General features: G+C 56.1%; 13 protein-coding genes across 13 annotated transcripts; 9 read left to right on the forward strand and 4 right to left on the reverse strand.

The window, feature by feature from the left end:
* The first annotated feature begins 90 nt into the window (after nucleotides 1-90).
* Nucleotides 91-1,009, forward strand: BAUCODRAFT_556983 (uncharacterized protein). Its single transcript, XM_007680266.1, has one exon. It carries the CDS (start codon nucleotides 369-371, stop codon nucleotides 789-791), a length of 423 nt encoding a protein of 140 aa, XP_007678456.1. The 5' UTR covers nucleotides 91-368; the 3' UTR covers nucleotides 792-1,009.
* An 840-nt stretch (nucleotides 1,010-1,849) lies between these two features.
* On the forward strand, nucleotides 1,850-2,503 carry BAUCODRAFT_556959 (uncharacterized protein). The gene has a single exon (XM_007680267.1). It carries the CDS (start codon nucleotides 1,961-1,963, stop codon nucleotides 2,321-2,323), a length of 363 nt encoding a protein of 120 aa, XP_007678457.1. The 5' UTR covers nucleotides 1,850-1,960; the 3' UTR covers nucleotides 2,324-2,503.
* Nucleotides 2,504-2,683: 180 nt separating this feature from the next.
* Nucleotides 2,684-3,645, reverse strand: BAUCODRAFT_124319 (uncharacterized protein; the record flags this gene model as incomplete). Its single annotated transcript, XM_007680268.1, has 3 exons — nucleotides 2,684-3,198; nucleotides 3,266-3,430; nucleotides 3,486-3,645. 3 exons carry the CDS (start codon nucleotides 3,643-3,645, stop codon nucleotides 2,684-2,686), a joined length of 840 nt encoding a protein of 279 aa, XP_007678458.1.
* Nucleotides 3,646-3,855: 210 nt separating this feature from the next.
* Nucleotides 3,856-4,920, forward strand: BAUCODRAFT_44395 (uncharacterized protein; the record flags this gene model as incomplete). Its single annotated transcript, XM_007679929.1, has 1 exon — nucleotides 3,856-4,920. A coding segment is annotated over one exon (1,065 nt), but the record flags the coding sequence as incomplete, so codon positions are not given.
* On the reverse strand, nucleotides 4,907-9,124 carry BAUCODRAFT_35964 (uncharacterized protein). Its single transcript, XM_007679888.1, has 3 exons — nucleotides 5,892-9,124; nucleotides 5,029-5,830; nucleotides 4,907-4,971 (listed from the first exon to the last, which is right to left on the reverse strand). The coding sequence occupies exons 1-2, from the start codon at nucleotides 9,046-9,048 to the stop codon at nucleotides 5,142-5,144; spliced, it is 3,846 nt and encodes a 1,281-aa protein (XP_007678078.1). The 5' UTR covers nucleotides 9,049-9,124; the 3' UTR covers nucleotides 4,907-4,971; nucleotides 5,029-5,141.
* A 201-nt stretch (nucleotides 9,125-9,325) lies between these two features.
* Nucleotides 9,326-9,969, forward strand: BAUCODRAFT_74231 (uncharacterized protein; the record flags this gene model as incomplete). Its single annotated transcript, XM_007680046.1, has 3 exons — nucleotides 9,326-9,506; nucleotides 9,601-9,839; nucleotides 9,901-9,969. The coding sequence occupies 3 exons, from the start codon at nucleotides 9,326-9,328 to the stop codon at nucleotides 9,967-9,969; spliced, it is 489 nt and encodes a 162-aa protein (XP_007678236.1).
* A 676-nt stretch (nucleotides 9,970-10,645) lies between these two features.
* Nucleotides 10,646-10,981, reverse strand: BAUCODRAFT_41908 (uncharacterized protein; the record flags this gene model as incomplete). Its single annotated transcript, XM_007679923.2, has 1 exon — nucleotides 10,646-10,981. A coding segment is annotated over one exon (336 nt), but the record flags the coding sequence as incomplete, so codon positions are not given.
* A 588-nt stretch (nucleotides 10,982-11,569) lies between these two features.
* Nucleotides 11,570-12,403, forward strand: BAUCODRAFT_73419 (uncharacterized protein; the record flags this gene model as incomplete). The annotated part of the gene is made up of 1 exon (XM_007679983.1): nucleotides 11,570-12,403. The coding sequence occupies one exon, from the start codon at nucleotides 11,570-11,572 to the stop codon at nucleotides 12,401-12,403; it is 834 nt and encodes a 277-aa protein (XP_007678173.1).
* Nucleotides 12,404-12,486: 83 nt separating this feature from the next.
* BAUCODRAFT_557004 (uncharacterized protein) lies at nucleotides 12,487-12,993 on the forward strand. Its single transcript, XM_007680269.1, has one exon. The coding sequence runs from the start codon at nucleotides 12,571-12,573 to the stop codon at nucleotides 12,892-12,894; it is 324 nt and encodes a 107-aa protein (XP_007678459.1). The 5' UTR covers nucleotides 12,487-12,570; the 3' UTR covers nucleotides 12,895-12,993.
* Nucleotides 12,994-14,618: 1,625 nt separating this feature from the next.
* BAUCODRAFT_124325 (uncharacterized protein) lies at nucleotides 14,619-16,294 on the forward strand (the record flags this gene model as incomplete). Its single annotated transcript, XM_007680270.1, has 2 exons — nucleotides 14,619-16,131; nucleotides 16,275-16,294. The coding sequence occupies 2 exons, from the start codon at nucleotides 14,619-14,621 to the stop codon at nucleotides 16,292-16,294; spliced, it is 1,533 nt and encodes a 510-aa protein (XP_007678460.1).
* An 838-nt stretch (nucleotides 16,295-17,132) lies between these two features.
* BAUCODRAFT_50187 (uncharacterized protein) lies at nucleotides 17,133-17,750 on the forward strand (the record flags this gene model as incomplete). The annotated part of the gene is made up of 1 exon (XM_007679941.1): nucleotides 17,133-17,750. A coding segment is annotated over one exon (618 nt), but the record flags the coding sequence as incomplete, so codon positions are not given.
* A 1,237-nt stretch (nucleotides 17,751-18,987) lies between these two features.
* On the forward strand, nucleotides 18,988-20,278 carry BAUCODRAFT_124327 (uncharacterized protein; the record flags this gene model as incomplete). Its single annotated transcript, XM_007680271.1, has 4 exons — nucleotides 18,988-19,170; nucleotides 19,284-19,534; nucleotides 19,694-20,184; nucleotides 20,250-20,278. The coding sequence occupies 4 exons, from the start codon at nucleotides 18,988-18,990 to the stop codon at nucleotides 20,276-20,278; spliced, it is 954 nt and encodes a 317-aa protein (XP_007678461.1).
* A 294-nt stretch (nucleotides 20,279-20,572) lies between these two features.
* Nucleotides 20,573-21,490, reverse strand: BAUCODRAFT_149834 (uncharacterized protein; the record flags this gene model as incomplete). The annotated part of the gene is made up of 1 exon (XM_007680272.1): nucleotides 20,573-21,490. The coding sequence occupies one exon, from the start codon at nucleotides 21,488-21,490 to the stop codon at nucleotides 20,573-20,575; it is 918 nt and encodes a 305-aa protein (XP_007678462.1).
* Nucleotides 21,491-21,573: the final 83 nt, after the last annotated feature.

The following is a 21,573-nucleotide window of genomic DNA, read 5'->3' on the forward strand; positions in this document are numbered from 1 at the left end:
CAACGGCTTCAAAAGATTCTGAACGCCGGAATACATTGACCTCGCGTGGAAATCTTTGGACTTCAAGATGCGGCTGTGTAAGGATATAGCGGCTCAACAACAGGCCCGTGGTTGCGCAATGTCTCTACCTGCTTGTCTCTCATGAGAATCGTCAAATTCAAAGCACGCGCTGAGCACATGGTATTCAGTCACTGACAGGTCAAGCTTATATATTCCAGGGTTTAATGTAGTACTGTATGTGTTCTTAAGACGTTGACAGGGGCTGTGGTCTCCGGCCGGTGGCCCGGACATCCTTCGGTGCCGACCACCCACTTCACTTCAATTGGCAGGTCGCACAACGGCAGCATCCCTTGCATGCATACCGCAAAATGATCGTCAGAAGCAACCGACACCCTGCTCCTTGGCACACAGCTACGTATGCAACATCTCGCCCACCACCACCACCAGCATCCTCCCCACCTCAGCCTCGTCCATACCGACCAAGCTCCGAACGTCAAGCGCAGCAGCTGCCGACGGAAATCACAGCTCCTGCACCACAAAGGAAGAAGAAGCCCAGTCTTCTTAACAGCCTATTCGAAGGCGTCATACCAGAAGGACCAAAAGATCCAGCGCGCGGATTACAAGCTTCTCAGCAATATGCGACAACGGGGAAGGTAGATCCGCGGTACAAGCCAGCTGCGAGACGGTGGGTTTTGATCATTGCATGGACGCCATTCGTGATATATGGCGGGTATGAATTATTTCAGAGGAGGTTCTTTGGCAAGGAGGCCAAGGTCATCACCGCTAGCTGAGGGTTTGGCGGGTATTCCAATGGAATCCCAACAAAACCATCGCCTGCCATAAGTCTCGCAGCAACATATCTACGAAATATCTCTTTGGGACATCGCCAAGGTCCTAGCCTTCGCTGAGCACATCACCGGCATCCCAGCGCCGTACTTACAGCACTATAGTATGCTGTAGGCCTCACAGCAGCTCTTCATCTTGCGATTTTTCCTGCGCAGCATCTTCGGTGACCGCCATCTTGTCCAAGCCTGCTGTCGCCGCTGCCACGGCTTTCTGCCGCCGTTCGGCCCTCGCAGCTATCTTCGGCGCCCTGCGGTCTTCAGCGTCCGCAAACGTAGCAGGGTTGCCGCCAGCGGCCTCCATCGCCTTGCGCTCACTCCCAGAGAAGACGTGCTTGTACAAGGCCTTATGGCCAGCTATAAGCCCAGCTTCGGCTACGCGGTGTCAGTGGGAGTATGGCATGCCATTGTAGAAACCAAGACACTTGCTCGCTGCCTCGGCGTGGACTGGGCCCTTCTTCACATTGCCACCCTTCCAGCTCCGCTTGCTGTAGGACGCCATGAGAGCGCAGAATGCCTGCGTCCGGGTGGGGAAGGTGCGCAAGGTTCTCAAAACGTCCTCATCGAACTTTTGTTCACCTTTGGAAGCGTACTTTTTGTCTACAGCACTATGGTCAGAGCAGCAGCGTTCGGGCGGAAAGTGCTTGTTGGATGCCTTACCTGGATGCTTCATACCGATAACCGTAGCTATGCACCAGTTCACGAAGGACCCGTAGAATATTTTGGGCTTGGCGCCCACGACGTTGGCTTGAAGCCACGCCTCGATGATGCCAGTATCTTCGACTGGCGTGGTGTAGTAGCGGGTCGGCCGTAGCAGGGTCGTGGCGGCCGTGGTTGTTTCCGGCCTAGCCGGTTCAGACTCTATGATAGGGACGGTGTGACCTTGTGAAGACATTGCTGCCAGTGGGTCGTATGAGTCCAGGAAGCAGCCCTCGAAAGAGTATGACAAGTATTTGTATGACTGCGGTCGTTCACGACAATAGAAATGTTTGTGAATAGCAGGATATTGATATTGTGAACATGATCTCACATTCACAATTCTGCCGGTGGCTTGCGACAGGCGGCCTAGAGACAAATAGCTTTATTGTATCTCAGCAGCCTCAATATGCTATATTGAGATGACCATGCATCTACCGCGGGTATTCCGCACTCAGATACAACTCAAATGGGTTGACGTAAGGCACACCAGCAGACATAGTCGCCGTATGGCTCGGGGAAGGTACAAGGATGTTGGGCAAGACACAGAGGACCGCATACATCAATTATGCCCACTTACCCAACAAGCATGTCTCCAAACCCTTACGATAACGAATAGGCTGTCGCGCCAATTGCGCATGCATGGCAACATACATGGGCACGTGGAGAGCCTAAGCCTAGCTGTCCAAAGTCCCGTGCCCCAAACAACAGTAAGGGTGGCGCAAAACTTAGCAAAAAGCTCTAGCAAAAAGCAATGCTTGCGCACCACGAAACTCTCCAACTGAACAACCACTGTCGCATCTGACATTCAGGTATATTTGAGCCGTAATTACCGGACTTAGATACCAGCAGTGCCTCTGATAGGCTACGCTAAGCGGAAGATGCCCAGAAGTTGGTTTTCTAAGCGTAATCAAGTCACGAATTGAACCATGAAGATCCTGTGACAGCTGTTAGCAGACTAGACTTCGTAACTTGAATATATAAGCAATATCTCTTGCCGAAGCTTTGCCGGGAAAGCTGAATCCTCGGGATAGGTGCGGGCGTGAAGCGACGGTAATGTTGGAGTACAAGCGCACTACTAGCGGGTCGGCATTGACCAAATGCTCAGCGTAGTCGTCGAGTCTGACTAGCATGATGCTACGAGGTCATGACGTTCTCCTGGAGCCGCTCGGAGGAGGCACGAGCTGCTTAGCCTTCAGCGGCCTTTTGGGCAGAGCTTCCACCATCGGCTTTTGCGCCACCTCTTCACCCAGGACCGGAAGCTGTCGCCAAACATGCTCCCACATTCCCGGCACAGCACTATTGTCCCTCGACATATAGCCCATATTCACCCAGAAGCTCCTCCTGTACCAGCCGAACCACCCGTCCATAATCGTCTTCGCGCCGCCAGCCTCGTCTCCGACAATCTGCATGTTGACTAGGCGTACGCGACTGATGGGCAAGCGACGAAGGTCGGACACGAAGACTTCGCGCTTTAGGGGCCAGGGCGCGAAGCGCACGTAAGTTATACGCATGCGAGAAGCAGGCGGTATCTTCGCGAGGAAAGCACGGAGATCCTCAGTCGTACGGCGGGCGGCAGGCGGAAGGGAAGCCTTGATGTTGAGGACGATCTGCCCGAATGCTGCGCAAAACAAGAAGGGCCCACTCGTCACAAACAGGACTGGAAGCAGCTATGGTCAGGACCGCGACGCAAATACCTTGGGTGGGCGGGATGCGGATTTACATACATGTCGGCACAAACCACGCTGGTGTCGCTGGATTCATGAGGTACAATGGAGCACCCACTGTCCAGCTCAGGACTGAAACGGCCATAGTTGCCAGGCGAAAGGCAACCCAGATTCCGGCGGAGGTCGGCTGGACGTACACACTGAGGAGCTCAGGGTACTTGTACTCTACCATCATCTGGGTCAGATACGTATAGAACCTGAGCGGCTAGTAGTATCCTACGTGGCTTTCGAGACGCCTCGCTCGTCCTCTGCCTGAGGGCTGTCATGGGCTGCCATGGTATGCTTGCCGGGACTGGTCGCACAGCAGCGCTGCGTCTCAAGGTGGCAACGATACCATAGACATTCCTACTCAGGCCATGATGTCTAAGTAGTGTCGTCATGTACATCACATGTTGCTGAGACTAAACTGTGATGTATCGCACTATATGTTCGAGAACAAGCTGAGGTGAAGTTGAGGTTGCGGAGCAACTTGCTCCTCCACCTCCATCTCCGACCACCAAGCTATTGGCAACACAGTCGCTGGGTGGAACTCACAGTATGCCACCGTCTCCAGCCCGATAGCACCCATCATGAAGCTCGTCAGCTTCTTCCTGCTTCCAGCCATCCTCCGACAAGTGGTCGCCTACACCACCCTCACCGACGACTCTCTCCGTGCCCTCCGCCCCGCAACCGACGATGACTTCAACATCCGGACTGGGAAGCTGCTCGCTCCGATCCTTATCCCTCGAGTGCCCGGAACGGCAGGGTCAGAGAAGGTCTTATCGTTCTTCGTTGACTTCTTCACGGTCAACCTCCCGCGATGGCGCATAACGTTCCAGAACAGCACCTCAACTACGCCGACTTCCAACGGCGCGCAAGTACCCTTCCGAAACCTCATAGCGATCCGAGACCCACCTTGGCTGAACGAAAGAGAAGGCGAAGTCGGCCGGTTGGCACTAGTGGCTCACTACGACAGTAAACTTACACCGGATGGCTTCATTGGCGCAACAGATTCAGCAGCACCATGTGCGATGCTGCTACATGTTGCGCAAACCCTCGACGACGCGCTGACTCGCAAGTGGGACGCGATGGAAGCAGAAGGGGTGGGATCTGGCGGCTTCGAAGGTCTTGAAGAACATAAAGGCGTGCAGGTACTGCTGCTGGACGGCGAAGAAGCGTTCCATAGCTGGACTGATGCCGACAGTCTGTACGGCGCGCGAGCGCTGGCAGAGGAGTGGGAGGGCACGATGTACCCGGCCATGAGCACGTTCAAGACGCCATTGGCGAGTATGGATCTCTTCGTGCTACTCGACTTACTGGGCGCGGCAAACCCTACCGTACCTTCGTACTTCAAAACAAGCCATTGGGCTTACCAACGCATGGCTGATGTCGAGACCCGCCTCCGCTCTGTCTCAAAGCTGAAGACTGCATCTGCATCACCCTTCTTGCCGGAGTCGGAGAAGTCGGACATGGATCGCTGGATTGGCGGCTTGATTGGAGACGATCATGTTCCGTTCATGGCTCGCGGAGTGGAGGTTCTGCATATCATCCCTACGCCTTTTCCGTGGGTGTGGCATAGGATGGAGGATGATGGCGAGCACCTTGACATCCCTACCGTGCTTGACTGGGCTATGATTACAACGGCATTCGCAGCTGAATGGATGGATCTGGAAGGCCATCTTAGTGAGCGGAAACGGTCAGGTGGAGCAGACAGGGATGAGCTGTGAGTATGTCCGATGAGTGATACAGGTCCTGACAAAGTTGGAGTGCTAACATGAGCACAGAGGATGAGGCCCGTGACCAGCAAGTGACCACGGATCAAAGCCTTTACCATCTCCGAACGTGGCGTACGGCAAGTCGCAGCTCGTTGTGGAGGACCTGTGCACGAGCTAACGGGCTACTTCCTGAAGCCCTTAGCACCGGTAGCGAGGAGCTTTTCCCTCAGCTCTCGCACTGCAATGGCCCAGCCTTCTGCCATACCTCCAGATCGCTCCAAAACGAATTTGGACATCTTACTCTCATTATACTGCTCGCCGTACACCACAACTGCATTAGCCGTGATCGTGGTGCTAAGCCGCAGTCCATCCCCAACAGCGGCTTGGACTTGAAAGCTCACGCGTACCTTCGTCCGCACCTTCGGCAAAAGGAGATCCGCATCAATCGCAAGTCTCTCATCACTGACGATACGGGCATCAGTCAGCGTCTCGAGGTGCAGTCTTCGCTCGGCTTCTGCAACTTGAAGGGCGACTCCCCAGCCACTGCCCACTAAGCCTAGCAAATCCGCCACCCGGGTCGTGCATTGCGGCAGGGCTTGGAGACTAGCTCGCAGAAGCTGCAGGAAGAAACGGAGGGTTGTCGTAAGCTCCTTCGGCTGCTCATTGCGATCTTGAGCGATGTATAACAGACTAATAGGCGCATTTGGTCGTTTGGTATGCGCCGAGGTGCCAGTAGATGATGGTACTTGGAATGCGGCAGGGTGGAAGAAGAGTTGCAGCTGCGACTTGTAGGTCATGGTAGCCGTTGGGGTGGCGGAAGAGGCGGAGGCGATCGTCCAGCCGTAGGTCTCTTCAAGCTTTCGGACGGAGTCTGCAGGACGGACGATTAGCATCACCTAAAGAGAGGGGAGGAAACAGCAGGAGCTGCTCACCCTTCAGCGCCGCGATCTCATCCATCGAGACGCCACGGCACGCTTCACGGACACGCTCAGCCTCTTTGATGGCAGCGGCAAACTCCGCCTTGCTTTCCTGCAAGTCACCAACCTGCCTCACTTGCTCTTCAGCTGCTTGTTGCAGCTCTGCCAGCATCTTCTGTTTTTCCTCAACCTCTCCCTCAGCTTCTGATAAACGCACCCGAGCAGTCTCCAAGTCTACCTTCTCCTCCTCCGAAGTCGCCTCCGCCGCTTGCTCCAGCGTCTCCGCTTCGTCTTGCAGCAGCTGCTGCCTTTCAACAAGCTCCGGTAGTACTTCCTGAAGCATCTTCTCGGTCCGCTGCAGTACCTCATCATCCCTCAGCAACCCCTCGCCAATACCTGAAAGACCCTTCATCAAGTCCTCAAGCAGCTGCGTCCGCCACGCATACCACATCTCTTTGCTCCGCAGGCGAGCGTTCGTCTTCATCTCCCGCATCTGCGCATCTAGCGCAGCCTTACGTTCCGGCGATGCTTGGCGGTACGCGTGGATCAATGGCGGGCAGTCTTGGTATGTTTCGGCTTCGAGCTGCTTAATGAGTTTCTTGCCCTCGCTGATGTAGTGCTTGAGCTCGTGGCAGGCGTGCTGGAACATGTCGTGCTCGGGCTGGGTGCATGCTGCGGTAACGATGGCGGTCTCGAGGCTGGTGGCTTCTTCTGTGACCGATTCGGCACTGCTGTCTTTGCGCGCCTTCGACGGGGTTGGTGCAGTAGTCAAGCGACGTTTCGTGGCGGTGATGTCCATGAAGCGGATGCCTGCCTGATCGAGGAAGTCCTGTAGATGCACTTTCTCCACTGGCTCGTCGCTGGACTGCGGCTTAATGAGGTCATTACTGAGTTGCCTTGCTGGAGAGGTCTTAGGCTGGAGTTTCGATGTTGGCATCGCTCGTGGTCGTGGCGTCATGGCTTTGATTGGACTCACTGCCTTTGAGATAGGCTGCTTTTTAGGCGTCTGAGCTTTCAGGGTTTCCTTCCGCGGCGTGGACATCAGTCTGATCGAATTTGCAAGCGTATTCCGGGTTTTTTGAGAGTCCGCTGGCTTCTCCGGAGTTGCAGCAGCTACTCTGGGCGACAAGCGCGGAGTCTCCTCGATCTTCTTCGCAGGCTCATCAAACAACAGGTCCGCATGAAGCTCCTGCTTAAAGTCCATCACGGGCGTGCCGTTAACACGAACGCTAGGCGGCGTGTTCGTCGGCGTAGCCTGCTTGGGCGCGGACTTCTCCTCCAAACGCGTAAGAGCTGGGTAGGACACAGGTTCCTCAAGGACCTGAAACCTGTCTTTTGCATCCATCTCTGGTCTTTGCTCCTCGTCGAAGACAGCACCCGTCCATGACACCTTCCCCGGAGAGATAGTCCTGCGCCGCTTCTCTCGCTCGGCAGACGCCGACTTCTCAGCAGAAAGGCTCACCTGCTTCTGGAAGACCGGTGTCAGGAGCTTCTTCGGCCCTGAGTCCGGCGCATCCTTAAAGCGCTCTTGGTCTTTTGGAGTGGTGTTTGCCGCCTCTCGAAGCGGAGATTGTGCTTGCTTTGGCGTGCTCGGCAACTCGTGGTTCAGCACCATGTCGGCTGCCCCAATGCCGCCAAGCACCGTGGTGAGCTCCATGGTCAACTCTTCGTTCTCGTCGAAGCTGGAGGCTGTATGCTCGGCACGCGTTGCTGTGGACCTGATCCCTCCTACGGCCTGCGTGAAGTCCATTGTCGCTTCATCTGCTCCTAAAATAGTGGCCGCGGATGATCTTCGTCTTGCGACACTCCTGCGGCGCTCGACTTTCGGCGAAGTGGCTTGCTTTTGGATGCCTCCTACTGCTACAGTCAAATCCATGGTGTCGTCACCCATGGACGAACGCGCAACCGAGGATCTCCTACTGCGCTTCAGGACGGTGGCGGGAGCTTGAGGTGAGCCTGCGTCGGTGGTCGATTGCCGTCGCTTCTGTCCGACACGACTTGTAGACAATGCTGGAGGTGCCTGGTATATCCTGCCAACTGCTTGGGTAAACTCCATAGTATCCCCTCCTACTGGCGAACTGGCTACCTCGCGAGCCTGCGATCTCAGAATCCCGCCGACAGCACGCGTCACATCCATACTCATCTCGCCGGTGTCTTCTTCAGCGATGGTCGATGGTCGCCTAACCAGCCCGGATGTCATCTGTGCCTTGAAGGCTGGCGAGAAGGGGTTGACGTTTTCTTGGTCAAGCGACGCCGAGCCAACGGTTTCCGCAGTCATGCCTGGCGCCCAGGGCTTGGATGCATCCTTTACCCCTTCTCCAGCGATCTCCATCGATACGGTGCTCTCGTACTCCTCGTCGTACTCAATACCGCGAGTGCCTGCTGTCTCTGCGGCTTGCCTTAAGCGCTGCGTCAGGCTTGAGCTGGTGCTGGAGCCGCTTTCCGAGGACTGCCCAGTCGCCTCGTCAATATCAAGGCTCATCGCCGTGCCGGTCACGTCGTCTAGGTCTTCCACTTCTTCGTCATCCTCGCTGCCAGACGCATCGCTGCTGCCGCTTCTGCCCTCCGGCAGGCCTTCATCCGGACTGCTCTCCACGGCTGGTGAAGACCCAGAGCTTCGCCGTCGCTGCTTTCTATGCAAATCGCGCTGAGGCGCCGGAGACGCAGGCAAAGTCGACGGCTCATCCTCCTGCTCTGGTGGCGTTGACGGCGGCTCCTCAATATCAAAGTCCGTGCCCGCTGAGCGCTGAAATGGTGTGGCCTCACCCTCTGAGCGCGTAATGTTGGACTGGCGTCGCGTCGGGTCCGAGGAGTCTGTCGACGTAGTCTGGTCGCGCATGAATTCAATCACGTCCCAGGTGTGCAATGTCGCCTCCGGCGCAAAGGAGACGCGTCTGTTCGCCAGCGTTCTGCGACGCGCCGCTTTGCGTTCCGCTTCGGCATCACCGGAGAGTATAGACTTGGTCGCTGGTACGAATGTTGACTTGCGCCTGTTTCTGAGCTCCTTCTTGAGCTCCTGCTTCGGTCCGTCCGAGCTGACTAAATCGCCTGGTCCGATACTTTTGCTTCTGCCCTTTCTGCCCGCTTTCTTCGCAGGCGATAGTGCTCTAAGCTGTAGTGGGTCGCTCGAAGTATACGGCGCAACATTCTCCTTGTTCGCCGGTTCCGCCATGATGTCGTTATCGGTCATTATTCACGTACAGTGTCGTGTCCAAAGGTGGTGATGCCGCGGTTGTCAAGCAATGCGGGAGAAGCGGGCTGTAAACAAACATTCTCTGCATGGCTGCCTGAATGCCTGAGAACCTGCTGGCTTTCCGGCCCACAGTCTTGGCACCGAAATGGCACAAGCGCAACTTCGAACTTTCGAATCGCGCACACGACAAGCCAACTCATTCGATTGCTGTCAGCTCTTTCTCGCCTACCCGAATTGATTGCATCTCACCGCAATCATGGCGACCGAGTTAGCAGTCCAGAGTGAGCGCGCCTACCAAAAGCAACCGCACATCTTCACCAACGCCAAGGCGACAACCAAGAAGAGCACGAAGAAAGGAAAGGGTGGCCGGAGATGGTTCAAAGACGTTGGCCTGGGCTTCAGGACACCAAAAACTGCCATTGATGGCTCCTACATTGGTATGAAACAGCCGTCATTGCAGCGAGGAGCACGAAGAGGCTGCGGGCTCGCGAGGCAATGGAGCATTGACTGACGATGGTTTGTTGTGTGCAGACAAGAAGTGCCCCTTCACCGGTCTCGTCAGCATTCGTGGCCGTATCCTGACCGGCACCGTCGTGTCGACCAAGATGCACCGGACGCTTGTCATTCGCCGCGAGTACCTTCACTTCGTACCCAAGTACTCGAGATATGAGAAGAGGCACAAGAATCTGGCTGCGCACGTCAGCCCGGCGTTCCGTGTGGAGGAAGGTGACATCGTCACGGTCGGTCAATGCCGGCCTTTGAGCAAGACTGTAAGTATACGGAACAATGGTAAGGGCAGGACGAGTGCGGTAGGCTAATAATTCGCGCCAGGTCCGTTTCAACGTTCTGCGCGTGCTGCCGAGGACTGGCAAGGCTGTGAAGGCATTCCAGAAGTTCTAAGGAATACACAAAGGCAAGCATGAGCTGCAATACGTGAGGAACGGAGAACTAGCGTTTCGCGGTCTGGTACCTGGCGTTCGGCGGAAATGCTACATGGCGGGCCTGATTGCCCGTTGCAGCCACACAGTAGTGTGATCCTGTGCTATTGCAGGTACGATACAAGAACAACCCAGCTAAGTCGCCGCCTGTTGTAGGCTCATCTTCCACAAGCCTCGTGTCAGATCTTGTATATGCACAACCCCAGGTTAACTCATATTTTGGACGCGAAGTCGACAGTCCTTGAATGTCTCGTATCGTTCCAAGCATCGCGGCTATACGCCAAGCATCAAATACGCCGGCTCCTCTTGCCAAGTTTGCGTCGTAGATCTCAATTCACACCATGACCACCATGTTCCTGTTCAGTACATACACCACTACGCCTATCCAGTCCTTCGGAAAGCTGAGTAATAACCGCAAACGTCGTTAAAACCAGTCCTCATGATGTTGAATGGAACTGACGCGTGCAGTTGGTCGCATCGAAAGGCCGATCCAGGGATTGGCTTTGTCTGGTGATGTAAGCCGTATCCGCTCTCGCAGACGTCGACCATGCATCGGGCTCCAGTAATGTGTATGGTCAAATTGCTGCGTCGTTTTATGCGATCAATGGCTTGACTGCGGTCCTGATGCGGCGTGTGGTCTAGTCCTGATTTTGCGCCAACTCCTCCATAGCAGCAACCCCCTGCTCCAGTTCCCTAATTCTCTGCCCTATCCGCCTCTGCACCTCCTCCGCCAACTGCTGATCAGGTCCGTCCACAATACTCCGATACGCCTCTTGAACCTTGTCGAGTTCCTCCCTCGCCGCTTTCCGATCCTCTTCCGCGTACACGGTCATCTTCTCCGTCTCCTCCATCGCCATCTCAAATTCATCTCGGGCGGTGGCGTAGAGCTCGGTGATGTCTTCGATCTTTTCGTCGGCGAGAGATTTGGAGGAGAGCCAGCGCACGATGTTGGGCGAGGCGTGGGAGGCAGAGCGGTAGGGCTGTTGGAGGTTTGGTCGTGTGATGGTGTGGCGGATGGTGTGTGGTAATCGTACTGCAGCTCTGGTTGTGGCGATGTGGGCTGCTTGCCGCAGGCATGTTCGTTGCAACATCGTGTGCAAGATGTGGTGGAACGTCCTCAATGTGATACCTTTCCAAAGCCACATGTACCTTAAGTTCGTAGTTATGTCGCTTCGAAGTGCTTGCGCTTGCCAGATCGGGGCAAGTCGCAGCGAGGTATCAGCACTTTGAACATTTCCTCGTCGCCTTCTTTCTTGCTTCTTAGGCCAACCCCTGATGGCGCCCTTGTAATCAAGCTGCGTACCTTACTCCCGCTGACTGTGTTGCCTGGAGACTTTGGAGCGGTCACAATGCAAAACTACACGCTATCCAACCACAGGCAGACGACCCCTACACGTCGGTTGCCACGCTGAGACGCTTTCCTTCTGAACATGGGCTATACTGCGGCCACAGTCCTTATTACATGTGCCTGCCTGATCGTGCTATACTGGTACCAAAGGAGGCACTCAACCAACTCGAAGCTCAGCAAGCCAGATAGACAAGATCTCGGCGTAGCAGGCAGCATGACTAGCAGAGCGGCAACGTCCAAATTGCCCGAGATTCCAGCCCCTACGATCGCACTGGACGAGGCACCTCTCGAGGGCGAAACGACACCAAAGGCTGTAGCCACGCAGACAAGCGACGAGGTGCCAACTTTCTCCTTGTCAGCTCCCGATGAGCATCTGAATAGCTCGCACCTCGAGCCAGTGGCGAAGTCTTCCAGCCCCGGTGGACTGAGTGCCCGAGATAGTATGGCACCGCGACCCAAGATTTCCATGTCCACGCCCTCAGCCAATTCGCGAGGTCCTATGCCACCGCCTGCTCGTCCGGCTGTCCCGCGCATGGGAGCACCTAGCGTAGCATCCTCGCTGCGCATACCTAGCACAGGCCCGTTACCCAACCGCGGTCCTCCAGCAAGTAGCCAACAGCGCGTCAGCTCTGGCCTCGCACCGAGTGGCAATCTACTCACCCCAAACCCACGCAGCAGGATCGTACTCACTCCCGGCCACTCGCCTATGGACTGGGCCGCCAAATCCCGTTCCGCCGACCTTGCTGGTGTCGGGACTTTCCTACGCGTCAAGCCCTCTCAGCTGAAGCAGATGACTGGCCGCAAAGGTAAGCCGGCTTGGAGCAGCTGGCAGGGCAAGGTGTACAATATCACGCCTTACTTGCCGTATCACCCTGGTGGTGAAGGGCAGCTCATGAGGGCTGCGGGGAAGGATGGCGAGCAGCTTTTCATGGAGACGCATCCGTGGGTGAATTGGGAGAATATGCTGGGCTCGTGCTTGGTAGGGGTTTTGGTTCCTGAGGGCCATGGGATGGAAGGGGCGCAGCCTTCGCTTGAAGACATGGATTGAAGGAGTACGAGAGGTCTGTACGCTTAGGAAGTTGGGGACTGGTCTCGTCGCCGACGGTGAACGCCGTGATACCAGAAAGGCCATTCTCAGTACCAACCGCCACCAACTGGAGTGTGCTGTACCCGATGGTGCTAGCTCACGGAGAAGAATCCTGAAATGTATACCACATGGGCGGGAAATCGTACCAAGTAGGCGAAAAGTCCTGCCACATTGCCGAGAAATCCTACCACAAGGATGAAAATCCTACCATATTGATGGGAAAGGGGCGAGACCGCCGACTACGCCATCCAACGCGTATGCATTTATCCGCGCAGCAACCCAGATTCCCAGAGATTCATCGCGTGGCAAAAACGTACCCACCTTCGACTATCTCCGAGTCGAACTATAGGAAGAGCACGTGTCGAACCCTGAACCCGAAGCAGGATGCCTCACACTCTCTTGTTGGCACTGTACGTCGATGGACACAGGGCAGCTATGTAGCGACTTTATAGACTGTTGCCAAGACTCGTGAGACGCGCTAGTGAAACGCTGCATCGCTGGGATTGGATCTTCTAGATCGACTCAACTCCAACCATCTTGTTTGCCAAACAGACACACTCTTCCGCCCTGACATGGTCTATTGTTCTTCCCGTTGATCATCGATTCAATCCATGCGCAAATATGCCATCATGCTAACATTGTTGCACCCAAGACCACATTGTCAGTGCGCAGAAGCTACGCCGTGATTGGGTAGCTAACGGTAAACCGTGCGTGCTTTCCCTGCGCTACCTCAGGATGTTGCGTTGTGGTACCGAGACATTTCTATTGTCGCGTGTATGGACCGTGACCGGGGCTGATGACATTCTTCCAGTACCTATCATCTGCCGGCGTTCTGTATGCACACGGTATTGACGTACCGGACAGGATTTTACCGATTAATGCGCGCACCCGTGAACTCATCCACCAGAGTTTAGCCGACGTTCCACCTCAGTGGCGGCGCCCCAACGTGCGTGCTCTCGTTGTCAATGACCTCTCGCACAGCAGGACCGCTGCGGAAATGCTGGCGGCGACTGCAGAGGTCATAGACCTTAGCATCGAAGATGATGACCAGAATGACCGTGAACCGCACAACTTCCGCTTCAAGGGTATCGCTGCCCCAAAGGGCCTCACAAAGACCGATGCTACTACCTTTGTCGGCAATGCGGTCAAATCGCAATCGAAGGGACCAAGCTCGCCTTCGCAAAGTGCATTGCCAAGGTCCCCTACAGGCCGTAGTGAGCGCCCTCTCTTCTCTGCGCGTGAGATAGCCAGTTTGCGCAAGGAAGTGTCAACGACTACGAAATCATCAGCAGCACACATCGATCACATTAATGGCGCAGCGAACGAAGGTTCAAAAGTGATCGTTAAAGATCCTGCGGCTTCACGAGAAACAAACGCTAATGGGCGCAAGGCTCCAGCACGCGCCGAAAGTGAAGAATTAGCAAACATCTCAAATTTGCTTGACGCGCGGAACATAAACGACACGCTATCATCTGCCTTTCGCAAGGAAATACCTGGCGCCGGTTCAACAGCTGGCTCAGTGAGGTCGCAAACCGGAAGCCAGGCGGGCACGAAGCGGCAGCTTGATCACGCCGATGTCCGAGCAGAATTCAAGAAGCGTAGAGTCGATATTCGTAACAATGCGACTCGTTCTTCATCAACCACGAGCAATGCCGCATCCGGTTTCGAGAACTCATCTACGACTAGACCGTTAGGACGCCTAGGGCGTGACTCAGGTCCCGACAAGAAATTAGTGACCAGCCACCCGATCGACTTGACCCAAACACTCGTAGCAATCAATCCGCAGTCTCAGCTTGTCGTCATAAGCGACGACGACGACGACGACGGTGTTATTCAACCCAAGAAGTCAAAAGACGCGAATTTCACAGCCCTGAAAGTCGCGACGTCACAGCATCTTCCCACCACAAAACGTCTAAATGACCGAGTATCCCCAGTGGCGAACAAAGACAGCTTAACAGATAGTCTACGTAGCATGACAGCTGGTCGACCGAGCAAAGACGCGGAGGTTGGGAAGCTCATCAATAGAGTCACTCCGCAATTTGTGGACACGGCCGCGCCGAACACGGTGGCGAAGACCAGCCATCCACTGACGCCACAATCGACCACCGTAGAGACGACAGACAGTGTTCGCTCTCACACGCAACCGCAGCAACACAAGGAGCTCGAGAGACGCGAGATGAAAAGACTGCTGGAAAGTCAGCTACACCAAAGTCGCAACGATGCTGTCGCGCCATCGCACAAGAAGACGCCAGAGCAGTTGCCACGTCTAACGGCCAAAGAGCAGCTTCCGCGAAGGCGCGTGTCTCCTCTCGGACGACGCCGAGTAATTCCGCAGGAGTCGTCAGATCCACCTAATCAAGATACTCACACACGTATCGAACAAGGGAGGCTACCCATACAGGGCTCGACAAAGAACCCTTCTTCACTAGCAGCACGCAGGGATAGCCGGCAGATCTTGGCCGACGACATAGGATTGGCCAAATCAGGAGGCAGCTTATCGGATGATGCTACGGCTTGTGGACCGAAGCCAGAGAGGGCAGCCGAGCTTTCGCAGGCGACGGAACATTCACAAGGGACTATGGCCAAATCGTTCTCTGCAGCACACAAAGATGACCCAAGCTTCGTGTCACCACAGATAGAGCAAGCTGTAGCGGATCCGCACGGGGCGAAGAGCAGCGATACCGACAATCAGCCGCCGAACAGGAAGGAGTGCCTTACTGGTTTGACTTTCGTGATTGGCCCTATGTCGGGCAACATGTTTTACCAGACCATGGAACTCGTCCGACAACACGGCGGCGCAGTACACTCTGTAACTTCGTGTGCCGATCCCCCTAGACCGTGGTACTTTCTTCATCGTACAGTAGTCGAAAATAGTGTTGGTGTGTGGAGGATGACTGGCAAGCACAGAACAAAGGGAATCGAGGCAGAAAAGCTCGAGGAGTTTGTGAAGCGCAAGCATGCGGATCATGTGAGTGAGCGGGAGACTACTGTCACACAGCCAAGGCAGGCAGCCGGTGATACTGCTGCTTCACCTCTCAATGATGTCACTCCGGACCGGGGCAGGATCAGGGAGGGCGTGCAGGCTGGTAGTGACCCAGTCATTGTCGGCGCGACCCACAGCCGCAGTCTTCCCGCTGCGTCCTCCACAGACGCTACATCGAAGAAGAAGCAAAGCGCAGAGAGCGTGCGATCCAAGGACCACCCAGTCACAGTGGGCGGGACCCCTACCCTCGACGGTAGTGCCTCATCTGGCAAGAATACGACAACGAACGAGGGCAATGGCAGCGCAAACGTGCAGTCTAATGTCGATCAAACTATGGTTAACAAAGCTCCTGTTGTTGACAATAGTTCGACTTTCCATCCCAGTGTTAGTGGTAAAACGACTGCTGCAGCCGACACTCCCGACATGGGAGACATCCCCGCTACAATGCGCGCCACTGTGCCAACAGCTCCAGCAATTGCGGCTTTGCCACTCTCACAGCATGTCGAACATGTACTCGGCAAACAACTGGAGGAGCTCCGTGTAGAGAACGAATACTGGACCAAAGTTGCCCTAAAGCGAGCACGACGTACTACAGAACGGCGAGGCGCCGCACAAGATTCCCAAGACAACCCGCAACACAACAACACGCCATTCTCCTTCGCCACCATGAAGCCTATCCAGCGTTTTACGGACAGTAAAGCCAAGAGTAACGACAGCACTGCAAGCTTTCATTCAGAGCGGTTGTCGGCAATTGGTGGTAAGGCCACCAAGAACTCTTGGTCGTGTCTTGTCAACTCAGCGGAGACGCATGATACCATGCCTCCATATGCTCACTACGTTGGCATCAAGAACAACTTCCTAGCAGCTAATGTCAAGACTATACATTACGAACCCTATTTTGGGGACAACCAGAGTAGTGAGGTTGTCGAAAGTCTGGGCGAACAGTATACGCTAGATATTGACGGAAGGCAGCGGAAGTTGCTCCGACTCACGCAGGCGCAGGCGTTCGAGGAGTGTACCGAAATGGCGTTGCGAGACCTCGACATTACATGGACAGATGTTCTAAGATTTCTGCTTGAACCTAAGCCTGACGTTGGCCGTGACTTCGACGCCCGCAAGGCCTTGGCCAATCGTGACGACTCATGCAAGGAGGAATTTTCGCGAGACGGCGAACGCATCGTAACCGTTCTGTCAACGCTTCCGGAAAGCAACGCCCAGAGGCTTGCGAAAGCTGGCGCACTTTGCGAGAACTTCCGCAGGATGGCGAAGTTCAGCTTGTGGCATGTTGCACGGCGGCATATGCTCGATGCCATTCCAGCGGAAGACAATAAGGAGGAGCAATCGCCCATCTCGCTCGACGACATGACCTGCAGAGTCTGCCTGCGCTTTGCGTGTCCTTACCATGGTGAGATCGAGGAGGCCTACGATGAACATGCTGACAAAAAGCCGCAACCAATGCATAAAGTGATTGAGATGGCCGATATTGTTAATCCGCCGAAGCTCGATAACCGGATACGCGTCGCGTTTCCGCCGCAGGATGAGGTTGAGCCGTCGTTGAACGGGCTGGCGTCTGCCCCGAAGCGAACCCTGCAGTATTGGCAAAGCTTTGTGCACAAGTCGGACGAGCGCGGACCTCATTACCCGTGCCATCACCCAGGGCAGGCGTGCGACGGTGCGCATTGCTACTGCTTCGAGGCGAACGTGCCGTGTGAGAAGACATGCAACTGTCCTAATCGATGCGCTCGCAAGTTCCAGGGTTGCAGCTGCGCGCATGACAAGAAGTCGAAGAGCGCATTAGCTGACCTAGTCTGTTTCGAGGATGATCGATGCCTTTGCTTTCAGCTCGGCCGCGAGTGCGATCCGGATTTATGCGGTTCGTGCGGCGTGACTGAAGTGCTGGACCCTGTGTACCGCTACAACAAGGCTGTTCAGAAGACACGCTGCTGCAATGCCAGCATACAGCGAGGCGTGCCAAAGCGCACCCTGCTTGGCGACAGCGGGGTCCACGGTCTCGGCCTGTACGCGGGCGAGGACATCAAAGAGCATGAGTTTGTTGGTGAATACAAAGGCGAAGTGATCACGCGGGAAGAAGCCGAACGCCGCGGAGCCGTCTACCACCACCAAAACCTGTCCTACCTCTTCTCCCTCAACGCCACGCAAGAGATCGACAGCACATACTTTGGCAACAAGATCCGCTTCATCAACCATGCACGATATGGCAAGCAGAATCTCTACCCGCGCATCTTCTTTGTCAATACGGTCCACCGCATCGCGCTTTTCGCGGCGAAGGATATCAGCAGCGGCCAGGAACTGCTGTTCGATTACGGCCCGAAGTTCCCGAGTGAACAGCTAGGCGGGAGAACGTCGAAGAAGAGCGCGCAGCCGCTTGGGGCTGGGAGGAAGGCGGAGACCGTGCTAGGTGACTTTTGGGATGTGGAGTTGGAGCGTGATGAGTTGGGCAATCAGCGAGCCACGAAGGCGGCAAGGGGGAGACCGAGGAAGGTAGATGGTGCTGCTGCGGAGGATGCTTCGAAGTTGACGCCGAAGAAGAGGGGTGGGACGAGGGCTGACGCGGGTAGGCCTCCGATCCGCAAGAGCGCACCTGACGCTGAGGAAACGACGGGCCTTGTCCGCGAAGAGGAAGAGGGAGCAATGGAGGAGCAGCCAGATATCGATCGATCGGCCGCGGCCCGGCTAGCAGCCTACAACATAGCTGAAGAAGGGCCGGAGGATGTGATGGAACTCGATGTCGGGCAGGGCGCGGCGGATGATGGAAACTTCATACCGAGTGGCTCTGAGTATGGTGACGAGACTAGCAGCGACCGGAGCGCTGAGGATGGTGGCGAGCCTAACGACGGTCCGGAGCGGCGTCGCTTGAGGCAGCGGCGGAGTGAGAGGTACTAGGGGCGATCCGCTTTTCGTCGCAGCTTAGAGCAGCTGAAACAACCATTGTAGGCCGCACACGCGGATGCTATTGCTCGATATCACCAGAAGCAGGAGCTGTCGGTCGGAATTAGTCACGGCGACTGCGTCCAGCTAATTGCTACGAATGTCAAGCAAATTTAAGCAGGGGACAGCGGTGCAAGAAGCAGTCAGCGTCCAGGCGCAGTTTTCGTGGCAGGAGATAGCGCTCTTCCAGTGGCTCCGGGAGCGCTCATTGCAAAGCCGTACCTTCTGCGTCTCTCCAGATGCCGCTGCGTACATATTGGCAAGTAGTATGCCTGTATTGAAGAAGGATCACATCAAGATCTTCACAAAGGGAAGGTCAAGCCTGTATGACACCCAAGCGATCCCTTCACTATTCTTCGCTTTTTGATTTCTTCTTCCTTTCTCATCTCAAGCACAGCTTAGCACACGCACACGCAACAGCACAACGCACACTAGCACTAGCACAACAGCACTGTGAGTCCTCCAACCACTACGAGTTGTACACTGCTAACGAAGTCGTAGAGCCCAGTTTTAACAACCCTCCCTCAACCAACACCATGAAGACAAGCCTCTTCGGCATAGTGGCCTTGACGGCCGTAGCAGCAGCTGCTCAGAAGTGGTTGGTTGTCCTCGGATGCTCTCCATCCCTCCGCCGAAGAACATCACTAACGCCTTATCCAGCTGCTTCACTTTGACGGCCAACGGCGGCCCAGGCGGTAGCATCGGTCAGATCGGCGACGGCCAAAACCGCATCGGCGACACGACTCTGTCATCGGCCACCTACTGCATCGACGGCAATGGCGGTACGTCGACCGACGTCTTGTCTCCACTACCTCAGCTCGCTCACTTGACTGACCTACGTCTCCTCCCGCAGGTTTGACCGACACCAGCGGCCGCGGCTGCATCCTGACCCCACCGACAACGCAATAGCAATGCGACGCCGGTGCCGCACCCACGCCCGGCTTCTCCGTCGACTGCGCCGGCACCCTCCAGTACAAGAACTCGTCCACCTTCTGGAGTTGTCCGACGGGCGACAACGGCGGCTGGAACATCTACACCGTCCCCGTCAAGGATCAGCTCAAGTGCCTGCCCGTCACGCTTCAGGCTTCGGGGTGCAATAGCGCTTGCCCGGCTCCTCCTCCACCGGCACCGTCCACGAAGTCTTGTCTGCCGTCGTCCACGCCCGCGTCGACCTCCACCCGCACCACCACAACCACTTCCTTGACCACGTTAACGACGACGATCTGCACCACGAGCTCCGCGTCCAGCAGCGCACCGTACACCAACTCTACCTCCTCTCCGTCCACCCCAAGCTCTACTACCCCAACCACGACCACCAGCTCTCCCTCCGCCACACCCACCTGCCCCCTGAACCTCATCGGCACGAACTTCGAATTCCCCCATCTCATCATCCCGCTCGACCGCAACACCCCCATCACACCCCTCGGCAACTCCCTCAACGGCACACTCGGCGGCACAAAGAGCAGCGCCTTCAACTTCGACATCCCCGCCTCCGACGCTGGGTCGCAATGCACGCTGGTCTTCCTCTTCCCCACTCAATCCCAAATGCAAACCTCGGCGTACACTTACACAAATCCCAACGGTAACGGGACAGTGCAGTTTACACGGCTCGTGGCACCGGCGGCAAGGGATTCGGCTTACTCGACTGTGCCCGGCACGGCGGAGTTGTATCCGCCGGTGCAGATTCGGCCGGGTGGGAAATTTGAGATTGCGCAGTTCCCTTGTCCGGCAGGGGAGACAATTGGGCTTAGGATGAGTCCGTATGCGGGAGATGTCGAGCTGGAGTATTTCCAGGACTTCAATCCCTGTCGTAAGTTTCTGGATGTACTCATGGTGCTTGTGGTACGGTGTGTTGATGCTGACACGGTTGGGTAGCAATTGGGCTTTACATCACTGTCTCTTAGAGCGACAGGCTCGAGGGGCCGTTGGCGGAGGTGATGAGTGCGGGATTTGGTCTTGCTGGGTAAATTTCCTCTCGGACGTCATTATCGCCACTGCTTGTTCGTCCCTGATTAAACGCTGCGGTAGGCTGATGAAGACAGTCCACAGACTTTTTGGTTTGCGATGGACTGGCGGGACGTCGCACAATGCTATACGCAAGCTCCTTGCTGCTTCGTGAAGGAGCTCACAATCTTGGATGGACGCATATATCACTACTTTAGTAGTAGGACTCCGTCGCAAGACCGAGTGGAACACATTCATCTCTGCACTTCGTCCTCCATCTTCCCGCCGGTCAACACCTCAGCCAACCGCCTCATCCTCTCTCGATTGACCTCCGTCACCGCCACCCTGCCTTCGGCCCCTCCCCTCCCACCTCCCACTCCAAGCATCTCAACAACCTTCACCGGCCTCCCCTCCGCCCACACACTCGCCCGATCCTCCTGCCGTCCCTCGAAAGTCCTCGGGTTGGTGTTCGTGCCGAATGCCTCCTCAATCGCCGCATCTAATTGCGCTGGTGTGACGATGAAGTTGCGGGCGTGGTGATGGAGGGTGTTGAGGTGTGCATTTCGCTGCTCGGCGCGGAGGGAGGTGTGCGCGGTTAGGTTTGCGCGACTGCGGGCCAGACGCAGGGGGCGGGAGGGGTCGGGGAGTTGGTTTGGGGGGTTGGTGAGTAGGGCGGAGAGGTCGAGGGCGTGGGAGGGAGTGGTCAGACGGTCGTCTTCCCGTTCTGGAGCGTGGAGGGCTGCTTCGCGCGCTGCTTGGTTGCGTCTGCTTCGCTCACTCGCGGCGGTGAGTTGGCGTGTGCGTCTTGCGCGGAGACTTGCTAGACCTTCGCGCAGGTTTCTTCGGCGTGAGTCGCTGAGTTGGGACTTCCATTCCTCTCTACTGCCCGGTTGGGCGGCGGAGGGGCGTTTACTTTCTTTGGTGTGTTGGTTCAGCCAGGATTCGCTGGCTTTGTCTGCGCCTTTGGTTCCTGAAAAGATGTCGCGCGGGACAGGCAGGCGGCCTTTGATGAAGGGACGATCGGGGACGTTGGGTTGGGGGGGGGAGGGGAAGTCGATGTAGCGTGGGTGTTCCGGGCCGAGTTGGCGAGGCGCGGTGGTGGTGGAGAAGGGGCGGGGATGAGCGTGGCAGCGGGGACATTGCCAGGCGCGGAGGGGCGTTCGGAGGGACATTGTCGGGTATGACTGTTGATGGAGGAGGAGGTGGTGGTGGTGGTGGTGTTAGTAGAAGAGATAGCTGTAATGCTCCGTCTTCA

The sequence above is a fragment of the Baudoinia panamericana genome (genome assembly GCF_000338955.1).
Source record: "Baudoinia panamericana UAMH 10762 unplaced genomic scaffold BAUCOscaffold_9, whole genome shotgun sequence".
In the NCBI taxonomy this organism is placed as follows: Eukaryota; Fungi; Ascomycota; class Dothideomycetes; order Mycosphaerellales; family Teratosphaeriaceae; genus Baudoinia; species Baudoinia panamericana.

What these genes read in the sequence shown, in the direction of transcription:
- BAUCODRAFT_556983 (XM_007680266.1), top strand. Translation starts at nt 369, where the DNA reads ATGATCGTCAGAAGCAACCGACACCCTGCTCCTTGGCACACAGCTACG.
- BAUCODRAFT_556959 (XM_007680267.1), top strand. Translation starts at nt 1,961, where the DNA reads ATGACCATGCATCTACCGCGGGTATTCCGCACTCAGATACAACTCAAA.
- BAUCODRAFT_35964 (XM_007679888.1), bottom strand. Translation starts at nt 9,048, where the DNA reads ATGGCGGAACCGGCGAACAAGGAGAATGTTGCGCCGTATACTTCGAGC. An exon ending in TGAGATCGCGGCGCTGAAGG is followed by an intron (nt 5,831 to 5,891) that starts GTGAGCAGCTCC and finishes TCCGTCCTGCAG; the next exon opens with ACTCCGTCCGAAAGCTTGAA.
- BAUCODRAFT_557004 (XM_007680269.1), top strand. Translation starts at nt 12,571, where the DNA reads ATGGGCGGGAAATCGTACCAAGTAGGCGAAAAGTCCTGCCACATTGCC.